We start from the raw sequence: 21538 nt of genomic DNA on the forward strand, positions 1-21538 counted from the left end.
ACATAAAAATCTAGTAGGAAAGACATAATTCCTGAAATCACTTTTCAGGATTTAGGAAATAGGATGCCCTAAGAGGTGGTGATTGGAATTTCTATGAGAGCTAGGAGGGAGAGTGGACTCCCAGGTAAGAGGATAAGGGAAGATTTTTCCTAAAGGATGTGGCATTTGAATCGTCCTTGAAGAGAGATGTGATTTGGCCTTAGGGTTAGAAAGATTAATGGGCTAACTTAAGATGGCTGTTGCATTCCATGTGCTCTCTTTTTGAGGAGGACCTAGGCATGGCATACCCAAAGGAAATGTGTTTTTTTGCTGCAGCAGCTATCCTCCTAAACATTGCATCCCTTTTTGCTAACTTATGTTATGGAGATCTCCAGTACTTCCAAGCTTTTTTGTTCTTAACTTTTTTTTTTTGACAGAATATTTCTATTCTTTTAAAGATTTTTTAATTATCTTTTTTATTTTTAAGTAATCTCTACACACAGCATGGAGCTCGAACTTAGAAGCCTGAGATCAGGAGTCACATGCTTTACCAGCGGAGTCAGTCAGTTGCTCCAGTTCCAGTTTTTTAATCCAGTGTGCAGTATTAGCACTGCTGTATCAGAATCCTATAATCAAGTGTAGTTGTAAGCAAGGAGCTGAGTTCTGTGCTTACTGGATCTGTGATTTGTCTCCTCTCCTGTCAGGTATCAGAAATGGCTGTCTCTGAATTACCCGGTAACCCCAATGCTGTCTGGACAGTGCGTCGACACATTGAAGGTAAGCAGCCCTTTCCCAACAGTCAAAATGTGGGTCTGGGTGACATTGACAATAGAAGGCTTAGGAGGTTGCATTCATAGTATTTTTATATTGCTTTATTTAACAATAAACTAGAAACTTTTTCTGGCCTGACACCATGTTTCTCAGGCTCTCTCAATCAGGATGCCTTCTCCTTTTTGTATGCATGAATAAGGGGTGCATTAGGGTGGCTGTTCATTACATCTACGCTCCAGTATCGTAGAGCTGTCATACATACGTTCTTTGACTATATTCATCCTGTTCCATCTGTGTAAGAGGTGTGGTGTGAGGGAGTTTTTGTTTCTTCAGTTTTCTTCATCAGTTTTCTCCTGTTGTGCTGAAACCATGGTGAAGTTGAAGATGTTGTATTAAGAGATTTAGTTAAGCTTATTAATTAATCCTGCTCAATGGGTGTAGTTGTGCTTATGGGAACTGAAGATTGAGATTGACTGGAATCATAATTTTAGAATGAAAAGAGGAAAGAGCCTGAACTCCTGGATAAAAATGGTCACCTCATGCTAAAATTTTGAAATTTATGTAAAAATGCATAAAATAGTGTAACAGCAGGAAATTCTTAAGTCAGTTGAATTTGAGGAATGAAACCTAATTCTCATTTTCCCTTGGATTCTTTGGGAGTATAGGTCATTTCTATTCCTAGACTTCATCTTCCTCTTGTTCCCTCAGGAATGTGGGCCTGGTGAGATCACCCTGGCCAGCATACAAAGCTTTTTCAAGAAAACAGCTGGAAATCTTACTGATATTTTGATGTCCTGATATTTTGATGTTCTGATGTTTGATTTTATGGGAGCTGGGAAATGTGTAGGAGGGAAACCTCGTGTTATTAGTAGAATGCACATTGTGGTGGATTTTGTTTTCATGTGGGCATTTAAACTGAGTTTGAGTTGAGTAGGAAAAAAAAAACCAAATAGGAAATTTGTAGGTTTATTTTTGCTAGAAGATAATTAGTAGATGATTGATTTTGATTTTCCCATTTTGTATAATGTCTTCATAAATAAGCTAGTTAATATTGCTGTTCACCTGTGGCATGGTGGCTGGTTGGTATTACAGCTCCTGATGAAAACATTGCCTACACTTTGAATTTTTCAAGGCTTTGAGATAAAACAGTATTCCCCCTTCTTGGTTTTTTGTTTTGTTTTCTAGTACTTGAATTTTATTTTAGAATAGATTTAGATTTACAGGAAAGTTCCCCCTCATTTTTATGATGAAGGCAGAAAAATCAGGAGTTGACTTTTCCAAGATAGTGCATTGAGGTAATAGTCTGAAAGCACTGTCTCTGAGCTTCCAGTCCAATGTTCATTTGACTAATGCTGCAGTGGGAGTCTGTGGGTTTTGCTGGTTTTTTAGGATAAGTTTTATACTCATCCTGTAGTCTTTCAGGTGTCTACCTTGTACTCAGTAATTAAGAAAGGATTGGATCTCTATTCTTAGAGCATTTGCCATCTTCTAATAAGAAGACAGGTACATAAAACTGCTGTGTGTTCTGATGTAATGAAAGGCACACAGGCATGTTGCCAGGACAGGTTAGTGGAGAAGGAATGAGCATATGTTGGAGAATCAGAAAATACTTTTTTTTTTGGACATTGCTTGATGAGTTAGTGATAAGCAGTATGTTGCATGATGGAACTTGTAGCTGAAAATTTTTCTCATTAAGATTCAGGAATTGATTACGTCCTGATAAATTTTACTCTTTAAAAACTATAATTTGAGTGATTACCCACAAAAACAGGTTAGGTTCTCTCTGTTCATACTTTTTCCTGATATTCCAAATTACTGTTGAGTGAATATCTCACATGTCCACACATGCTGTAGTCTTCAGGCAACTACTAACCTTGGCTGGTACGTGGTGATGCACACTACCAATACCAAGCCTTTTTTTCTCTTCCACAGGTGGCTGGTGAAGGTGCTGATCACCACAGGTGTGTACGTACTGCTAGGGTCTACCATGGGGTCTTATAGTTTATCAGGGAGAGGGATCTGCACAAAATATTAAGACTGCCCTGATGGCATCTCAGAGGGTAACTTTGCAGTTGGCTGTCCATATGTATTGTAGTGATGACACCCCATCTGTCTATATATTCAATGGTTGGAGGCAGGAATCAGCTTCCTTTACTTTTTCCCTAAGTAGAAATATGACTAATATGTCTTTCACTAAAGCTGAAAGAACCTGTAGCTAGGAAAACCTTAACTCCATACTCTCCTTTGGTGATTTAAATGCTCCAGGTATACTGACTCAAGCCCTGGAGAAAGTCGCTTTTTTTTTTTTTTTTTTGGAGTATAATCAAGATTGCTGAGGCAAGACAGGCAGCAAGTAGAGTGTAAAGTGACAGTGAGACACTGGGAAGCTTAAACCATCTGTATGGCCACTCAGTTTTAGAGTGAGCTGTGTGTTGAACTTCAGATACTAAGGCGGAAGAAAGAAAAAGAAAGCATTCCTTACTTTGTGGGCTGCTTCAGCAGTGCTCAGATAAAAGTCCTCTTTAAGTGAGACAAAGGTGCATTCTCATACCCTAATATGATATATACACTAATGTTCTTTTATAGGAAACTTTAACTTTTGGAAAAAGGCAACATGGATATATCTGGATATTTCCCTTGATTTTGTTCTGAACTCCCAATTTTATTTTTTTAATGTTTGTTTTTGAGAGAGAGTGAGCGTCTTGTGTATGAGAGCTAGGAAGGAGCAGAGAGAGAAAGGGGGAGAGAGAAAATCCCAAGCAGTCTCCACACCATCAGCACAGAGCTCATTGCAGGGCTTGATCTCACAAACCGTGAGATCATGACCTGAACCAAAATCAAGGGTTATTGACTAACCAACTAAGCCACCCAGGTGTCCCCTGAACTCTAACTTTTAACCTATAACTTCTTTAGGATGAAGAGCAATGAGTGATTAGCCAGCTATAGGTTCTCCTGGATATAGAATGGAAAGGGTAGAAGTTAGAGTGTGCTTAGTATTCACAGGGTAATGGATATTTTGAGGAAATCTGTGATGCAAAGCTCTACTGCTTGTTGAATTGCTCAGCAAATCTATTTAAATCCACTGAGCATGTCTTTGTTTTTGTGTCTAAGCAGTCTGGGGCCTTGGGTCAAAGGAAAGATAAAGACCCAGGCAGCCCTCCTTCCTCTGTCTCCTCATTCTCTTGGATGTAAGTGAAAATTTGCATTGTCTCTTTGCTGGAAGTTCCTCCCTTTCCCCTTGCTTGAAGGAAGAGACCAGAAATCCTGGCCAGTTAACAGCCCTTTGCTGTTTGGCTTTAATTTGTTCTGGCACAGCTTTTAGCATATAAGGATTCAGTAATGAGAGTGTGGGAAAGGACATAGTATTCATATAATGTTAAAATTAAGCAATTTCTGTTCTTCATACACACTAAACATTTCTAGTTCAAAAACAGCTGCGGTAAAGCTTTCAAGTTTGGCGTTGTGTAGACATCGATTTTGGTTTTGTTGTAAACTGTTAAGATCAGGGGCAACCCTGTCCTTACTTACATGATGGTGAACAGTTCTGGTCTTAAAAAGCCACTTTATAAGGTGTCTCCGAAGCATTTGATACATCTTGACAGTTGTAACAAAAATAATCTAAAACCAGCGTATCTACATGTCCAGTGTTACTCCTTATGATATGGAACTTGAACCTTATTCTGGATTCCTGGTGTAGCTATTAGATTATATATCCATTGGGAACAATCTTTGATCCTTGCCTTTTAGCCACTTAGTACACACATATATTATTAAGGAAAAGTTTGGTAAACTCACCCTTACTGTGTGAGTAACTTCATGTGTGAAACAGTTTCATAAGTTATATTTATTTCTCTATGTTTCTATTTAAAAATGTTGATTATAGCCCACCAAATTGAATACGTCCTGTTCATAGGGCAGAATACTACAGTACGCCACACCAATGAATGATACATCTTCAGTTGTCCTCTTTTTCTGTAAGGAACACTGATTCTGCCGAACTGATTGAGTAATCTTGTTTCAGCTGAACCACCTTTGGAGCAATCAGAATCCATACTGTGTCCATGTTGTGTGTGGGATGGATTAGCCCTAGGGTGTTGAGTCCTGGTAAGGGCTCAGGCACATAGGGTTCTATAGCTACTTCTACTATGAGTGGTAGCTACTTTAATTTAGTGCCTTGTCTGTTTGTCATTCTGTCCCTTGTTGCCCTGATTTCTGTATGGGGGGGGGAAGGGGAATTGATACAGAAAATTCAGATGTAAAATAGGAAAATCTTAATCCTTCCTTAAAAAATTATATACCTTTCTTTATTCAGCATTTGTCAAACTTTATGCCAAACATTGTGCTGGATGTGGGAGACACACAGAAGCTGTTTTATGTCTAGGATGGAATTTATGGGAAATAGGTGGCTTTTAACTGTGGGATCTGTATGAGATACTGCTGGAATTGCCTGTATTTAGGTCCTCTGACTTTGAGAAACTCATTAGTGTTTGTTTATCCATAACTATTTCATTAAATGAAAAGCAAATCCTAATAGGATTGCTCCTGACCACTGAATAGTTGGCATTTTTAAATAATGAGAGAGGTTAAGAGCTGACAATGTAAACAGTCCCCTCTCCTTACTTCCTGGTTAATTCTCTTATCTCATTCCAGTTGGTATATCCTGGCATTTTAAACCTGAGGGTGACAGTCTCATTGAGGCTTAAGTAATGTGCTTTATTCTTTAGGTATTATGTTCCCACAGAACCTTTTTGGGAAGAGCCTGGGGACTTTTTCTGGTTTTAAGGAATATCTTTAAGAATGGATTGTGATGGGCATCTGGCACAAATAAACAAGCTTTAGGTTCAGTATATGTAAATATTGTAGTTTTCAGAATTTCCTCCTGCCTGGTTACCCTGCTTTGTTCTCTTAGCTTTTTTCTAGTAAATGTTTCAAGAAAAATCGATTTTCAAAGGTATTGGGGTAGGCATATCTACTCAGTGTATTTAATAGGCATTTAAGGAAGCAAAGTGTGTCTGTAGGCTGTTATGACTTTCAATTATTTTTTTGGCTCATCTTGTGGTGTTTGCCACATGAGTGTGTGTATGATGACTACACATAGAAGTTCCTTGGAAGGTTTCTGAAGAGAAAATTTAATATGTCTCATTTGGCTTTGTAACTAATAAGAGTTCTTAGCTAACCAGCTCCTCTTTTCTTTCCTTCTGCAGATGAGTTTGATGCCTACATCATTGTGTCTTTCGTGAATGCCACACTTGTGCTATCCATCGGAGAGACTGTGGAAGAAGTGACTGACTCTGGGTTCCTGGGCACAACCCCAACCTTGTCCTGCTCTTTGTTAGGAGATGATGCCTTGGTACAGGTGAGGATTCCCAGAGAGTTACTTTATCCTTTCATTGTGGTATAGGGTGTTGTGCTCACGTTAATGAGCTTTGAACTCTTTTGAAGTGGACGTTGCAAGCATGAACTTACGTTAAGTTCACCTGTCTGGGGCCTAGTAATTTTTTGTCATTGACCCGACTGGTGCCTTGATGTAGTGGTGCCATTTCAAATAGGAGTGACCCATCTGGTAAGGGTGAGGGTCATGCTGAGGAAAGGGTCACATTGCTAAAGTCGATTTCCTTCTTGTTGCTGACTCTAGGTGTATCCTGATGGCATTCGGCACATAAGGGCAGACAAGCGAGTCAATGAGTGGAAAACCCCTGGGAAGAAAACGATTGTGAAATGTGCTGTGAACCAGCGACAAGTGGTGATCGCCCTGACAGGAGGAGAGCTGGTCTATTTTGAGATGGATCCTGTATGTTATTTTACCATTCATTGTGGAACTTAGTGTTAGGGTCCAGAGGTAAAGATGACAGTTGTAGTTCAGTATTCACAAAGAGAATTGAGGAGGGAATGTGTGTCCACAAGCCAGTCGAGCCCGGTGGGCATGGGGTAGGGAGGCTAAGTTCATGTTTTAATTCTTTTTTTTTTTTAATGTTTGTTTATTTTTGAGAAAGAGAGGATGAGCAGGGGTGGGGCAGAGAGAGAGAGGGACACACAGAATCTGAAGCAGGCTCCAGGCTCTGAGCTGTCAGCACAGAACCCGATGTGGGTCTCAAACCCACAAACCATGAGATCATGACCTGAGCTGATGTTGGATGCTTAAGTGACTGAGCCACCCAGGTGCCCCTCATGTTTGAGTTATAAACTAGAGTTAAGAAGTTCCATCTTAGCAATGAAATATTTTATTCTCTTGCCCTTCACACTCTACTTTTCCACCAAATATTGGCCAAAGATTTTAACTTTTACAATCTGAAGCCATTTCAGAAATTTTCCTTTGCTCTTCTATATGGAAGGACATTGGGTATTCTCACCATGCTCTCAGGAAGTTTCTGAATGTGGTCAACCTGTATAGTTTAACTGTACCTCTGGTTGAGATTTCTTTAAGTATTTGAATTCATATTTGAATTCTCTTTTATCCAAAGTGTTCTTATGAACAAACGAATAGTTTTCTATATTTCTATTTCCTGAGAGCTCGGTTGGTTTAGAAAATTTGTAGCGTATTGTATTTATCAAAGACGAAAACATTGTGTTGTCTCTTGATTGCCTTGTCAGTAGTTTTGCTTGCTGTTAGCCTTAAGTAAAGAAATGATTGGTCATTGATTGTATTAAGAAGAGTGAGAGGAAACCAAAAGGAACTTAATAGTCCTTTCCCAGGCTCAGGGATTAGAGGCTAGTGGGAGTGGTTTGTGACCTCTCTCTGTCTTACTTCTGTAGTCAGGACAGCTGAACGAGTACACAGAGCGGAAGGAGATGTCGGCCGATGTGGTGTGCATGAGTCTGGCCAATGTGCCTCCTGGAGAGCAGCGGTCTCGCTTCCTGGCTGTGGGGCTAGTGGACAACACTGTCAGAATCATCTCCCTGGACCCCTCAGTGAGTGTCACGCTTGACTTCAAGGTTCTTCCCATTGGAAACTGAGCTGCTGGCCCACTCCTCCTGGGCATCTCTGAAGTCAACTGGGCTAGACCCTGAAATCAGCCCCTGTCATTTCTTCTGATTATCGTGGCAGCACACCTGGGGAGTCTTTGTAAAGATCCTGATTCCAAAAAAAAAAAAAAAAAAAAAGATCCTGATTCCAGACTACTAAAGGCTATCTTGCCTTAAGCCTTGTCTCCCTTTTATAGTGAAAAACAAACAAAAAATCCCCAAGGTTGCTGAAAAGGGCTTGGACTGGCTCCAGGGCCTTAGGTGACTTTTAAGAGCTGCCTTTGCTTATTTACTTTTACCATGTTAACTACTTTTACAGAAAGGAAAGCATGGTTCTCTGCAGAGCTTATTCTAAGATTTGGTTTAACTAGTAGTAACCCATTTAAAGCTCACTACAGGATTCCCCTATCCACAAGAAAGTTGTTTCTTCACTCTTAGAATTAGACTTTTTTCCCCCAAAATTGGTCATTTCCCATGTTTTATTCTTTTCTCTTTCCTCCTCAGGACTGTTTGCAGCCTCTGAGCATGCAGGCTCTCCCAGCCCAGCCTGAGTCCTTGTGTATTGTGGAAATGGGTGGGACTGAGAAGCAAGATGAGCTGGGTGAAAGGGGCTCTATTGGCTTCCTATACTTGAATATTGGGTTACAGGTAAGAGATCCGAGGCTCACGTTGGGGTCAGGCCTTCTTTAGCTTTTATGCACTCCTTATTCTATATGGGCATTTGCTTTGCCTGTGGTTTCAGTTTACCACCTCATGAAAAGTGAATGGTGCTGGTCTGTTCCACTTCTCTCCCTTCTAATTAGAGCAAGTCAGGCCTAAAGAATAAAAAGAAAAGAAAAGAAAAAGTAAGTCAGGCCTAGGAAAAAGTATTTTCATAAAGAATCTTTTGATACAATGTGTTGTGATCACTGCCCTGGGTCAGAACAAGAGTCTTCTGCAGTTCTCACAATGTGCAGCTTTTAGAAAGTAATACTTCATGGTTTCCAGTGGGCTCCTTTAGTAATAAAGGACTTCTGGGTGTTCCCTATTGTCGAAGCAGCTGGCCTCTTCAAAGTGTGAAAGGTAGGAACCTAAGGATAGCAAAGTATCAGCATTTTTGACCAGGTTTTTCATTTTCCTTAAAGATTATTTGCTTAAACCCCTGGGTAGATAATCTAGCCCTGGTACTTTTTGCTTTTTAGTTTTACTTCCTAATTTAGAAATTTTGCAAACATGTACTGAAGTTAGACTAATACAATGAACCCCTTTGTACCCATCACCAGTTTAATATTTACAAGCATTATGCTGTTACTGTTTTATCTGTTACCCATTTTTCCTTTGTCCTGGAGTATGTTAAAGCAAATCCAGGATGATTTGTCCTTTTATCTATAAATACAGTAAAACCTTGGTTTGTGAGCATAATTCATTCCGGAAACATGCTTGTAATCCAGAGCACTTGTATATCAAAGCGAATTTGAAGAATCATGGACTCAGTTGTGATCATGTGACATTTGGTGTCACATACTACTCTTACTAAAAGACATCACTTGTTTATCAAGTTAAAATTTATTAGAAATGTTGGCTTGTCTTATAGAACACTTGCAGAACAAGTTATTTGCAATCGAAGGTTTTACTACTTGAGAATGTAGCTCTAATAGATGTGTGGGTTGTTTTCTTTTTAGGCCTCAATTTTATTATGCCCAGTACAACTTAACAATTCTTTAATATCTGATACCTCATTCATGTTCTGGTTTTTCTTGGTTTGTGTTGGTTTTGTTTTTCCAAAAACGTTTTTACCTTTGGTTTTACTTAGGATCTACATAAAGCTGTCCACAGTGTGCATTTGCATGACCTATCCCTATGTTTCTTTTATTTTTATTGTATTTTATTTATTTATTTGATATTTATTTTTCAGAGGGAGAGAGAGACAGAGCATAAGCGCGGGAGGGGTCGCCCAGGTGCCTCCCTCCCCTCTTCCCCGCCTTTGTTTCTTTTAATAACTGTCCTACCCCAGGGGTGCTTATGTGGCTCAGTCGGTTAACTGTCCGACTCTTGATTTTAGCTCAGGTCATGATGTTGTGGTTAATGAGTTCAAGCCCTGCTTGAACTGCACTGAAAACATGGAGCCTACTTAGGATTCTCTCCTTCCCTCTCTCTCTGCCCCTCCCCTGCTCTCTCTCGTTCAAAATACGTAAATAAAAACTTAAAAATTGTCCTACTTTTTTTTTTTATTAAAGAAACCAGATTATTTGTCTTAAGGAATTTCCACCTTCTGGATTTGGCAGAGTCCTTTCTTGTGTGTTTAATGTTACTCTATCCTCTACTTTCTATAGACTAGTGGTTGGATCTAGAGCATGCTGTCCGTTAAAAATCTAACACAAGTCACATGTGTAACTTAAATATTTCTCTAACCACAAAAAAGGAACAGATGAAGTTAATTTTAATGTTTAATTTAAACATTTTTGTTTAAAATGTCGTTTGAATTTGTTATCAGTATAAAAATGAAGATAACTGTTCTCTTTTTGCACAAAGTCTTTGAAATATGATATTTTGTATGTTTTGAATTTCTTAAATGTTTATTTAACTTTTCAAAAATGTTTATTTTAGAGAGTGAAAACGAACACAAATGGGGGAGGGGCAGAGAGAGAGAGGAAGACAGAGGATCAAAAACAGAGACCCCAATGCGGGGCCCAAACTCACAAGCCATAAGATCATGACCTGAGCTGGAAGTTAGACACTCAACCAACTGAGCCACCCAGCTGTCCCTTATGTTTGTTTATTTAATTTTAAGTTTTTTAATGTTTATTTTTCAAGAGATAGAGAAGGCGGGGGGCAGAGAGAGAGGGAGATACAGAATCTGAAGCAGACTCCAGGCTCTGAGCTGTCAGCAGAAAGCCCAATATGGGGCTTGAACTCAGGAACTGTGAGATCCTAACCTGAGCTGAAGTTGGACGCTTAACCAAATGAGCCACCTAGGTGGCCCGATGTTTATTGACTTTTGAGAGAGAGACCAAGCGTGAGCAGAGAGACGGACACACGGAATCCAAAGCTGGGTCCAGGCTCTGAGCTGTCAGCACAGAGCCTGATGCAGGGCTTGAACTCCCGAACTGAGAGATCATGGCCTGAACTGAAATCAAGAGTCAGACTCCTAATGGACTGAGCCACCTAGGCACCCCCTGATAATTTTGTATTTTGTACTTAAGGACACATTATCTTCCCATCAACCTTTTACCTAATAACAATCGTTGATGCATGTTGCCTAGATTCATTATGTCATTAGGGACTGGGAAATGACAATTTTCTATTTCTGTCTTCATTTCATTAGCTGGTAGAAATTTTGCCTACCCCACAATACAACTCATAGAGGGAAAGGATAAGTACTTTGTTTTTTCCCCCTTTATCAATTTTCAGAGTAGGGAATGGGTACCATAGCAGTCTCCAGTGGGGACGAATGAAGTAATTTTTTATCATTTATTATTTTTAGTTTTTTTGGATAACATGAACTTGCAGGTTTTTATATATTTGTGCCTTAAACTGTTGTGGTCTTTTTCATTTTTGGATACTAAATTGCCTCATTTTAGATGAGTGGAAGTTCTCTTTTGAAGTTAGCATTTTTGTCTTTTGAATATGATCCCATTCTCTTTGGGGGCTTCCTTCTGGCATATAACAGAGTGCCCTATATACACCTCGAACATTCTTGCCCCACACCTGAATTAGCTGTTTCTCTTAAGAGTCTTTTTTTTTTTTTTAATGTCTATTTTTAGGGAGAGCGAATGTGCATGAGTGGGGGAGGGGTAGAGAGAGATGGAGAGAGAATCCCAAGCAGGCTTCATGTTGACAGAGGCAGAACCCAACTCAGGGTTGAGTCCAGACAAACCATGAGGTCCTCACGGTTTGTGAGTTCTCAGAGCCTGCTTGAGATTTTCCCTCTTTCTCTGCACCGCCCCCCACCCCGTTGTACTCTCTCTGTCTCTCTCACAATAAATGAATAAACTCTATTTTTATTTTTTTTAATGTTTTTATTTCTGAGAGAGAGAGAGACAGCATGAGCAGTGGAGGGTCAGAGAGAGAGGGAGATACAGAATCTGAAGCAGGCTCCAGGCTCTGAGCTAGCTGTCAGCACAGAGCCCAATGCGGGGCTCGAACCCACAAACCGTTAGATCATGACCTGAGCCAGAGTCGGATGCTTAACTGACTGAGCCACCCTGGCACCCCATGAATAAACTTTAAAAAAGAAGACTTTAGCATACATGGTAGAGAGAATTTTAAAGGTTATACAGTGAAAAATAAGTGCTTTTTCCTTAGTAGATGCTCAGTAACTATTTGAATGAGTGAGCGATTTAGTGAGAGAATGAATGAGTGGTTGGCTGATTATTAGGATATTCTTTAAACCACTAAGTCATTGCCTTTCGTCTGTTCTGAACTTAGAGATTTTGTGAAGTAGCCAAGGGAGCTTCCATTATGGTTAAGTTTCACCCACTCTTCTCCTTTTTATTAGAATGGTGTGCTGCTGAGAACTGTCCTGGACCCTGTCACCGGGGATCTGTCTGACACCCGCACTAGGTACCTGGGGTCTCGTCCTGTGAAACTCTTTCGTGTCCGGATGCAAGGCCAAGAGGCAGTAAGTAATGAAAGTGGGCAGGCACCATGTTTAGATGTTAGTGGCATCGGCTGAGAAAAGCTCCCTTGGTGTAAGTTTTGCTATCATTAATTCACCATATGTGGTTAGTTTGACATTAGCTCCCTCTTGATAAGATTCTTTTATGTAGGAAGTTTTGGATTCCTTAATCCAGAGCTTTCCATGGCATTGAACTATGTTTTAGTTTTAGGGGCTTAGGATAGCGATCTGTTCAGCTCTCAGGCTGAGCAAATGGAGCTTACTGAGAAGTACTTAGAAACCTCCTATCAAGGATACCTCTACCCATGAACAACTTTCTACCAATACCAGGGTTTACCAAGTAATGTGTAAGAGATTGGGAAACATGGTGTCCTTTGTATCTAAGAATGTTATTGTTGCTGGGTGCTTTGCTAGTTCTGGACTTGCAGTCAAAATTAGTTGCATTAGCATGTCATTCTTGCAACTCTCCAGCCTCATTAGTATTCCCATTTTACACATGTGGAAATGTAGAGAGATTGAGTGATTAGGTCATACAGCTAGTAGCTCATGCTTTTAGCAGATATTAAGCCATACATTCCATCGCTTCTCCAGGATTCTCTTTAATCATAAGGTAGCTTTTAGGTTTCTAAAATTCCTTGGGATATTCTGCAGACTAAAAGTTGCAGATAGGGAGTTTGGATATTTGGTTACCATTGTATTTGTGTTTTTCCCAAGCTTATTGGAGGTGTTTTTCTTTCCTCAGGTGTTGGCCATGTCTAGCCGCTCATGGTTGAGCTATTCTTACCAGTCTCGTTTCCATCTTACCCCCTTGTCTTATGAGACCCTGGAATTTGCATCTGGCTTCGCCTCTGAACAGTGTCCCGAGGGCATTGTCGCCATCTCCACCAATACCCTGAGGTGAGAGTCCCATAGTGTAAGCCCAGTGGGAAGTTCTGCCAGTGGCTGGGATTCTGGTTCTGCTAGGGTGTTGGAAAGTGATGAAGTGATGACTTGGTGGCAGTGAGCCGACTCTTCACTGTGGGACTAGGGTGTTGCAACTGAAACCTTCAGGATTTTAATTAAGTATCTGGTAGCCAGGTTTCAGTGTTTGGAGTTTTAGCTTCTGTTTAGAGTTTCACAGCCAAGTTTCAATATACTCATCAGTACAGTTCATTCTCTTTGAGATTTAAGAGCCTTATTTTCCAGGGCAGCGCCATTGTATTAGTTTTAGAGCAGGCAGGAATGGAATCACTGATAACTTTTTCTCATTCTGTCTTGTCATTTGCAGTGCTGCATGTTCAGTTTTAACCTCAGTATACATTATTTATGCCTTTTGTAAGTTGACAGACTCCTATTTACGCTTATTATGTTGGAGTGAGCACTATCTATATTGGTTTGACTGTCTCACGTTTTGGGTTTGGTTTTTCCTTATTTGATCTTTTAATGCCACCCTTGTTTGTGTCCTGGTTGTAACTACTGGCTTGTCACAGGAGCAACTCTATCAAGAGGCTGTAACTTACCAAGTGGATGACTTACCAAGTAAACTCCCAGATATCTATGCAGTAGCTTTCAGTATCTTTTCAGTCATTGTTCATGCTTTCTCTAACCTCCACTTTATATACCTTCTGCTCCAGTACGCTCTACCCGCATGGTGTTTAACTTTTTTCTTTTTTAATGTTTATTTATTTACTTAAAATTTTTTAAAATGTTTGTTTACTTTTGAGAGAGAGAGAATGAGTGAGAGAAGGGCAGGGAGAGAGGGAAACTGAGAATCTGAAGCAGACTCTGTGCTGATTGTGAGATCATGACCTGAGCCAAAGTTGGATGCTTAACCGACTGAGCCATCCAGGCGCCCCTATTTACTTTTGAGAGAGACACCATGAGCTAGGGAGGGGCAGAGAGAGAGAGAAACACAGAATTCGAAGCAAGCTCCAGGCTCTGAGCTGTCAGCACAGAGCCCAACGTGGGGCTCAAACCCACAACTGTGAAATCTTGACCTGAGCTAAAGTCGGAGGCTTAACCGACTGAGCCACACAGGTGCTCCTCCTTTGAGGGTTCTAATGTAGGTTTCACTGGTGAAAACTAGAATCACCATGAACAGTTGCTGGCTATTCCTGGAGTGGAAGGCCTTTCTAGGATTTCCTTGTCTACTGTGCAAAATCTTCTATATTAGAAGACTGTTGTTTTATGCTTCTTTTTCTTTAAATGTTTTATTTATTTCTGAAAGAGCGTGAACAGGGGAGGGTCAGAGAGAGAGGGAGACACAGAATCCGAAACAGGCTCCAGGCTCTGAGCTGGCAGCACAGGGCCCGACATGGGGCTCGAACCCATGAACTGAACTGTGAGATCATGACCTGAGCCGAAGTCGGACACTTAACCGACTGAGCCACCCAGGCGCCCCTGTTGTTTCATGCTTCTTAATGCCAACATTAGAGCTTTAAAGGTTGATGCATTTGCTGTCAACATTAGAGCTTTAAGGGTTGATACATTTGCTGTGACTGCTCATGGACCATTTTGAGGCCATTTTCTAAATGAATGAGTGATCTACTAATTCTCTGCATTTCTCCCCATAGGATTTTAGCGTTGGAGAAGCTAGGAGCTGTCTTCAATCAGGTAGCCTTTCCACTGCAGTATACACCCAGGAAATTTGTCATTCACCCAGAGAGTAACAACCTTATCATCATTGAGACAGACCACAATGCCTACACAGAAGCGACAAAAGCTCAGAGGAAGCAACAAATGGCAGAGGTAATGAGACAATGAGGGTAATGAGGGTTCAATTAAAAGGCACTTGTGAAATTTTGTTCAGAAGTTTAAACTTGTGTAATTGTTGATTTTATTCTTTGTTATGTTTAAAAAAAAAAAAAAAGTCCCAGGCTCTTGTCATGTTCTTTAAGCAGAGCCATTTGCCAGAATCCTTAGTTTTAGAGGTTTTCTTATGACTTGGGACTAATACACTGACTTAGGTTATTCAGTATTCAGCTTTCATTCTTAGAACATAGTTCTTCAGTCTTTGAGCTTCCCAAACAGTCTGTGTATGTGTTTCCTGGATTTGAGCCCAAAGGAGACAGCTTTTATATTTTCCATAATACTACTTCTTTCCAGAAATCATTTCCCAGCAAAAAACAAATAGTTCCAACCATGTAAAACTGTATCTGGCCTGGAAGAGAGAAGACAAGTAGTTTTAGCACAGGAAATTAGATGGGGTAGGTGAAAAAGTGGTGTTTTCACTTTATGTATCTCAGACCACTTGTCAGTTGTCAGTCACTGTTCAGGGTTTTTTTTAACTTTTTTTTTTGCTATTAAAAAAAGAAGTACCTGATTTCCCCTTTAGTGGTTTTCCTCTTCCCCTCGTTTATACACTTTTCCCTTTAATCTTCATTTTGGGAAATTTGGTTTTGGCCTACAGACTTTGCTATTGTATATAATATGAACTATCCTTGGAGGTGTTTTTGCTGCTTGACCACTTCTCACACCCAGCAACCAACTTTTCCTTGTTATTATTTTTGTTTTGTTTTTGATTTAGGAAATGGTAGAAGCAGCAGGGGAGGACGAACGGGAGCTCGCTGCAGAGATGGCAGCAGCGTTCCTCAATGAAAACCTCCCTGAATCCATTTTTGGAGCTCCTAAGGCTGGCAATGGGCAGTGGGCTTCTGTGATCCGAGTCATGAATCCTATTCAAGGGAACACACTAGACCTTGTCCAGCTAGAACAGAATGAGGCTGCTTTTAGGTAAGGAGCTGAGGACATCCAGGGTTTTGGAGGCTGTTATGGGAATTTTCTGGCCTATAACTAATGCTGATTCCTGCTTTTTTCTCTGTATGCAGTGTGGCTGTTTGTAGGTTCTCCAATACTGGTGATGATTGGTATGTGTTGGTGGGCGTGGCCAAAGACCTGATACTCAACCCTCGATCTGTAGCAGGGGGCTTTGTCTATACCTACAAGCTTGTGAACAACGGGGAAAAATTGGAGTTTTTGCACAAGGTAGGAACCAGCCTGGATCTTAGCTCGTACTAGCCTCCCCCACTTTTGCTTAAGTTGTTGGTCAGGTCTTCTGGTGACCATTTTGAGAGCCAGCTCATCGATGGTGTTCCATCTGTTGGTGGCACACAGAAAATGCCCAGGGTTTCACAGTCCAGTGAACCTCCACTGCCTGGGAGTCCCACCAGAAGCCTGTGTGCTAACCATCCACTGTTGTGAAATAGATGCACACTGGATTGGCCGTTTGTTTGCTGGTTTTACTAAGCAGGCAGCAGTTTGTGACCAAAATCCAGCAGTTCTAAAGAATTAATATTCTCTTCAAGAGTTATTGTTTAACGGATGCAGAGAAGTTTTGGGGATTGATGGTGGTGATGGTAGCACAACAGTGTGAATATGTTTGATGTCACTGAACTGTATGGTAAAAATGGTTAAAATGTAAGTTTTATGTGTATTTTAATCACAATCTTTTTTTTTTTTTTTAAGTTTATTTTTGAGAGAGAATGTGTGCATACAAGTTGGGGAGGGGCAGGGAGAGAGAGGGAGACACAGAATCCGAAGCAGGTTCCAGGCTTTGAGCTGTCAGCACCGCGCCTGCTATGGGGCTTGAACTCAGGAACTGTGAGATCATGACTTGAGCCAAAGTCGGATGTTCATCTGACTTAGCCACAGTTTTTAAGTTAAGGAAGAAAATTCTTGTTCTTTCTTACAGACAGTACATTTATGTATCTCCTCCAGCCCTTCACAGAGAAGTGTCCTCTAGGAAATAGTTACTTCATGGACTTCTCTCTGTGCTGAATTCATTATGTCTCCCTTGTCACTAATACTCCATTCCCATCCCACTAAAAGCAGCATTCACTTCTCCAGTATTGAGTCTTCACTATTAGTTAATGGCACCATTTGAATTAGCATGGGCTGGGAGATAGCATTCGTCAGGCCTGAGGGCTTCCTTCCACCTGTGGCATTGATTAATTTGCTGAGTGATGTGCAGTGTATGGGACATACTTACCCAAACACCTATTTCATAGAGACTATTGTATATGTGATTTATTTCTCTGATGAGCAAGAGATGATCACTCTGACATACCTGTAAAGATACTTTTGGTTGAGAGGGTGGGGCTAGCATATGGCTGGTGTTCTAATAGCTGCATTACCTGTTTTTCTTCTCACAGACTCCAGTGGAAGAGGTCCCTGCTGCCATTGCCCCATTCCAGGGGAGGGTGTTGATTGGTGTGGGGAAGCTTCTGCGAGTCTATGACCTGGGAAAGAAGAAGTTACTCCGAAAGTGTGAGAACAAGGTAAATATGCTGGTAGAGGGCTTCAGAAGTAGTTAGTATGGAAGGAGGAAACATTGGCGGGATGGTGGACAGTAACTTTGAGCCTTGAGAATGAGAGTAGTTAGGTGGCTTTCTTGATTTCTTCACATAAAGAACCAGATTTCTGTCCTGCTTGCTTCTCTAAGGTATTTAACTCTGAGAATTGAACATATATTTTCTCTATATTAAAACCAGTTAGCTTTTTTTCTATCTGAGGAATTTTTTGCTGACTATTCTATAGGCTCTATATATGTTGCAGTGAGGAAAAGCTGGACTTTCTGTGGTTCTGAGCCTCAGAGTTATTCTTGATGCTGTCCTTGTTTTTCCCAGCATATTGCCAATTACATCTCTGGGATCCAGACTATTGGACACAGGGTAATTGTGTCTGACGTCCAAGAGAGTTTCATTTGGGTTCGATACAAACGTAATGAGAACCAGCTCATCATTTTCGCTGATGATACTTACCCACGATGGGTCACTACAGCTAGCCTTCTGGACTATGACACTGTGGCTGGGGCAGATAAGTTTGGCAACATTTGTGTGGTGAGTTGATGTTTATTTGGGTTACATTGATGTGTGGGAAAGCTGGCTTAGTTTTCACTGGTAAAACCAAGAGCCCAGGACTGTGATTTCTAATATGGAAAGTAAAAATGAGTATAAAATTCAGTCCTACTCAGGCTAGCTCTAAAAACGAAACTGCGTTCTTTAAGCCTTCTTATTAGTCTTTTATTTTTTAATTTTATTTATTTTTACAGTTTTTTTTTTTTTTTAAGTTCTGTACCCAGTGTGGGGGTCGAACTCACAATCCCAAGGTCAAGAGTTGTACACTCTACTGACTGAGCTAGCCAGGCGCCCCATTCTGGTCAGTCTTTTAGAACCTCCCCTTCTCCATCCCTCCACCATGTGCCTCCTCCTCCTCACTGGAATATTTTTTTAAAAAACGAGGGTTTTTTGAGAGAGAGAGCGAATGAGCATGGGAGGGGCAGAACGGGAGACAGAGAAATCTAAGCAGGCTGTGCACTGTCAATGCAGAACCCACTGCGAGGCTCAAATTCAGGAACTGTGTGATCCTAGCCAAAATCAAGAGTTGATTAACCAACTAAGCCACACAGGTACCCCTGGAATATAATTTAATAGTGATAGGTTTCATTTGAGCTAATGAGTAATATTTATTTTTACCTTTATCAGAACTTTGGCTTTTTTCTTTTTTTTTTTTTAATGTTTGTTTATTTTTGAGAGAGCGAGCGAGCACATGTGCTCAAAGGAGGGGCAGAGAGAGAGAGAGGGAGAGAGAGGATCCGAAGTAGGAACACAGTGACAACAGAGTGCCCAGTGTGAGGCTCGAACTCATGAACTGTGAGATCATGACCTGAGCAGAACTTGGAAATTCAGTCGACTGAGTCACCCAGGCATCCCGTTGGCTTATCTTTTTAAGCACAGTCTCACTTCTCTTATTTATGTCCTTTGGCTTCTGGTTTGTTCTTGCTCATGGCTTGATTCTCTTGAGTTTCTCACTCAAACATCAGGTGCAGGAAACTGGCTCAGGTCTCTGCCAAAGATGGTGTCCCAGGCTTACTTTCAAGGATCTGGGGCAAACATTGCTTGGTGATCCAGGTGGGTACATGTAGGACCCAGCCCTCTGACTTGTGTCACTTTCTTGTAGGTAAGGCTCCCACCTAACACCAATGATGAAGTGGACGAGGATCCCACAGGAAACAAAGCCCTGTGGGACCGGGGGTTGCTCAATGGGGCCTCTCAGAAGGTAAGATTACAGAAGGGGCCCAGAAGGACAGGAGCCAGCCTGCATAGTACATTCCCCAGGGCTCTCACTCAGGGAACATTTTTTAGTCACTTATCCACAGTGCACATGATTCTGCTGAGTTCTCTCCTGTATATGGAGGTCCTTTCATGGCCTGTGATGGACAGATGCTAGGTTTAATGTAAAATGACCAAGTCATCATTCCATTTTTATAACTGTAGAAATAGGATTTTTTTCCAAGACATTTTAGCAGTGAGTGGAACATAATGATTTCCTTAGAAAAAATTGATGCACAGGGTCATTCCTGGTATGAAACCAGCTTTTCTCTGAAATGTTCTTTTCTCCTGTAGGCATGTATTTCTCCTGTAGGCATCTGTTTCTGTAGTAAAGCATCTCTGGATGTTTTAGAATAGATCTATTTTAAAAGCCAAGTCTAACGATTGCTGCTTTTTTTGTTTGTTTGTTTGTTTTATTTCTGAGAGAGTGAGAGAGAGTAAGCAGGGGAGGGTCAGAGAGAGAGGGAGATACAGAATCTGAAACAGCTCTGAGCTAGCTGTCAGCACAGAGCCCAACGCGGGGCTCGAACCCACAAACCATGAGATCATGACCTGAGCCGAAGTTGGACGCTTAACTGACTGAGCCACCCAGGTGCCCCATGATTTCTGCTTTTTAGTAATTTTCTGTGTTTTTTTTTAATTGTAAACTTGATAATTTAACAAAAATTTTTTTTCACTCTAATTGTTTGTCAGAAATGATCTAACTTTAGCATGTTTGTGAGGACCTTAATCTCAAGTAAATGTTAAGAACATTCTAAAACTTAAAAAAAAATTTTTTTTAATGTTTATTTTAATTTTTGAAAGAGAGAGAATGTGAACAGGGGAGGGACAGAGACACAGAATCCTGAGCAGGCTCTAGGCTCTGAGCTATCAGCACAGAGCCTGATGCAGTGCTTGAACTCATGTACCATGAGATCATAAACTGAGCCAAAGTTGGATGCTTAACCAACTGAGCTACCCAGGTGACTCTAAAGCATTTTTAAGTGTTAGTAATTTTTGGATTTAAGAGAAGATGAAATATGCCCTTTGGAGGCACTCATTGCTGTTGGTAATCTAGAACAGGTCGTGAGGGTACACATAGTTACTAGTCTGTTTTTGACTTGTAGGCAGAGGTGATCATGAACTACCATGTGGGCGAGACAGTGCTGTCATTACAGAAGACCACACTGATCCCCGGAGGCTCAGAATCACTTGTCTATACTACCTTGTCAGGAGGAATTGGCATCCTTGTCCCCTTCACATCCCATGAGGTAAAATCTCCCACATTCTTCTGGCCTTTGCTTTAGCAAGGTTGTTTCTTGGTGCTAAATCAGCCTAAGAGGGCAAATCTTATGTCACCACTTGTAACTTGGCATGTTCTGGAAATTTTATAAGGTGACAGACATGTCTTTGAAGGTAAGAGTCCTGATACCTTCCCTCCCCTGTGCGAAGAGCCATTTGTTTCATACTGTCCCTGGGTTTGGTTCAGTTCTGATGTGGATATAGCATTAGTCAGAGGCCAAAGCCCCAGAACCAAACTCCATAGAGTAGAAATGATGGATGATGTGGACTGTGCGTTTATTTATCTCCTTGAGTCAACTCTAGGATTGGCTAAATTGGATTTATGTTATTCCAGCTAAAGAAGCTGGGATCAGGAATCTGACTTCACAAATCATTCTTTACATACAGGGTTCTCTTGTGTTCTACAAATACAGGTGGGGTTTCTTTCAAGTTTTCACTATCTTGTAGCAGGAAAGCCTATGATTGTCAGGAGTAATTTGTTAACAAATTAAGCAATTTGTGAGCAAGCAATTAATATCTTTGTGGTAAAAAGAAATCAGTGCCTTGTCTGTTCATTGTTCTTCTGGAAACCATAGACTAGTAGTTGAAATCACTTTTCTCTTTTAGTGACAGATTCTGTGTTTCTTCCACCAGGACCATGACTTCTTCCAGCATGTGGAAATGCACCTACGATCTGAGCATCCCCCTCTCTGTGGGCGAGACCACCTCAGCTTTCGTTCCTATTACTTCCCTGTTAAGGTAAGCTCTTTGTTGAAATCTGGGCTGAAAAGGGGGGGATCCTTAGCCCATTTAACATGCCTTTTTTGTGGACTTCCCTCTCTTAAGAGGAATCAAAACAGTCCTAAATGAAGGAGCATGA

General features: G+C 40.9%; 1 protein-coding gene across 2 annotated transcripts in view; it reads left to right on the forward strand.

Moving 5' to 3' along the window:
* The window catches only part of SF3B3 (splicing factor 3b subunit 3), a 45175-nt gene that overhangs the window by 22736 nt on the left and 901 nt on the right, over nucleotides 1-21538 (forward strand). For both annotated transcript variants that reach the window (XM_077756333.1, XM_077756332.1), the window contains exons 11-25: nucleotides 684-756; nucleotides 5955-6106; nucleotides 6386-6541; nucleotides 7504-7659; nucleotides 8218-8361; nucleotides 12191-12313; nucleotides 13053-13207; nucleotides 14863-15037; nucleotides 15816-16021; nucleotides 16117-16273; nucleotides 17440-17565; nucleotides 17914-18126; nucleotides 19247-19345; nucleotides 20505-20648; nucleotides 21313-21417. In XM_077756333.1, the coding sequence (XP_077612459.1) occupies nucleotides 684-756; nucleotides 5955-6106; nucleotides 6386-6541; nucleotides 7504-7659; nucleotides 8218-8361; nucleotides 12191-12313; nucleotides 13053-13207; nucleotides 14863-15037; nucleotides 15816-16021; nucleotides 16117-16273; nucleotides 17440-17565; nucleotides 17914-18126; nucleotides 19247-19345; nucleotides 20505-20648; nucleotides 21313-21417 (2184 nt within the window). The remainder of the gene's footprint in view (nucleotides 1-683; nucleotides 757-5954; nucleotides 6107-6385; nucleotides 6542-7503; nucleotides 7660-8217; nucleotides 8362-12190; nucleotides 12314-13052; nucleotides 13208-14862; nucleotides 15038-15815; nucleotides 16022-16116; nucleotides 16274-17439; nucleotides 17566-17913; nucleotides 18127-19246; nucleotides 19346-20504; nucleotides 20649-21312; nucleotides 21418-21538) is intronic.

Source organism: Crocuta crocuta, unplaced genomic scaffold, assembly GCF_008692635.1.
Source record: "Crocuta crocuta isolate KB4526 unplaced genomic scaffold, BGI_CrCroc_1.0 scaffold388, whole genome shotgun sequence".
Classification (NCBI taxonomy): domain Eukaryota; kingdom Metazoa; phylum Chordata; class Mammalia; order Carnivora; family Hyaenidae; genus Crocuta; species Crocuta crocuta.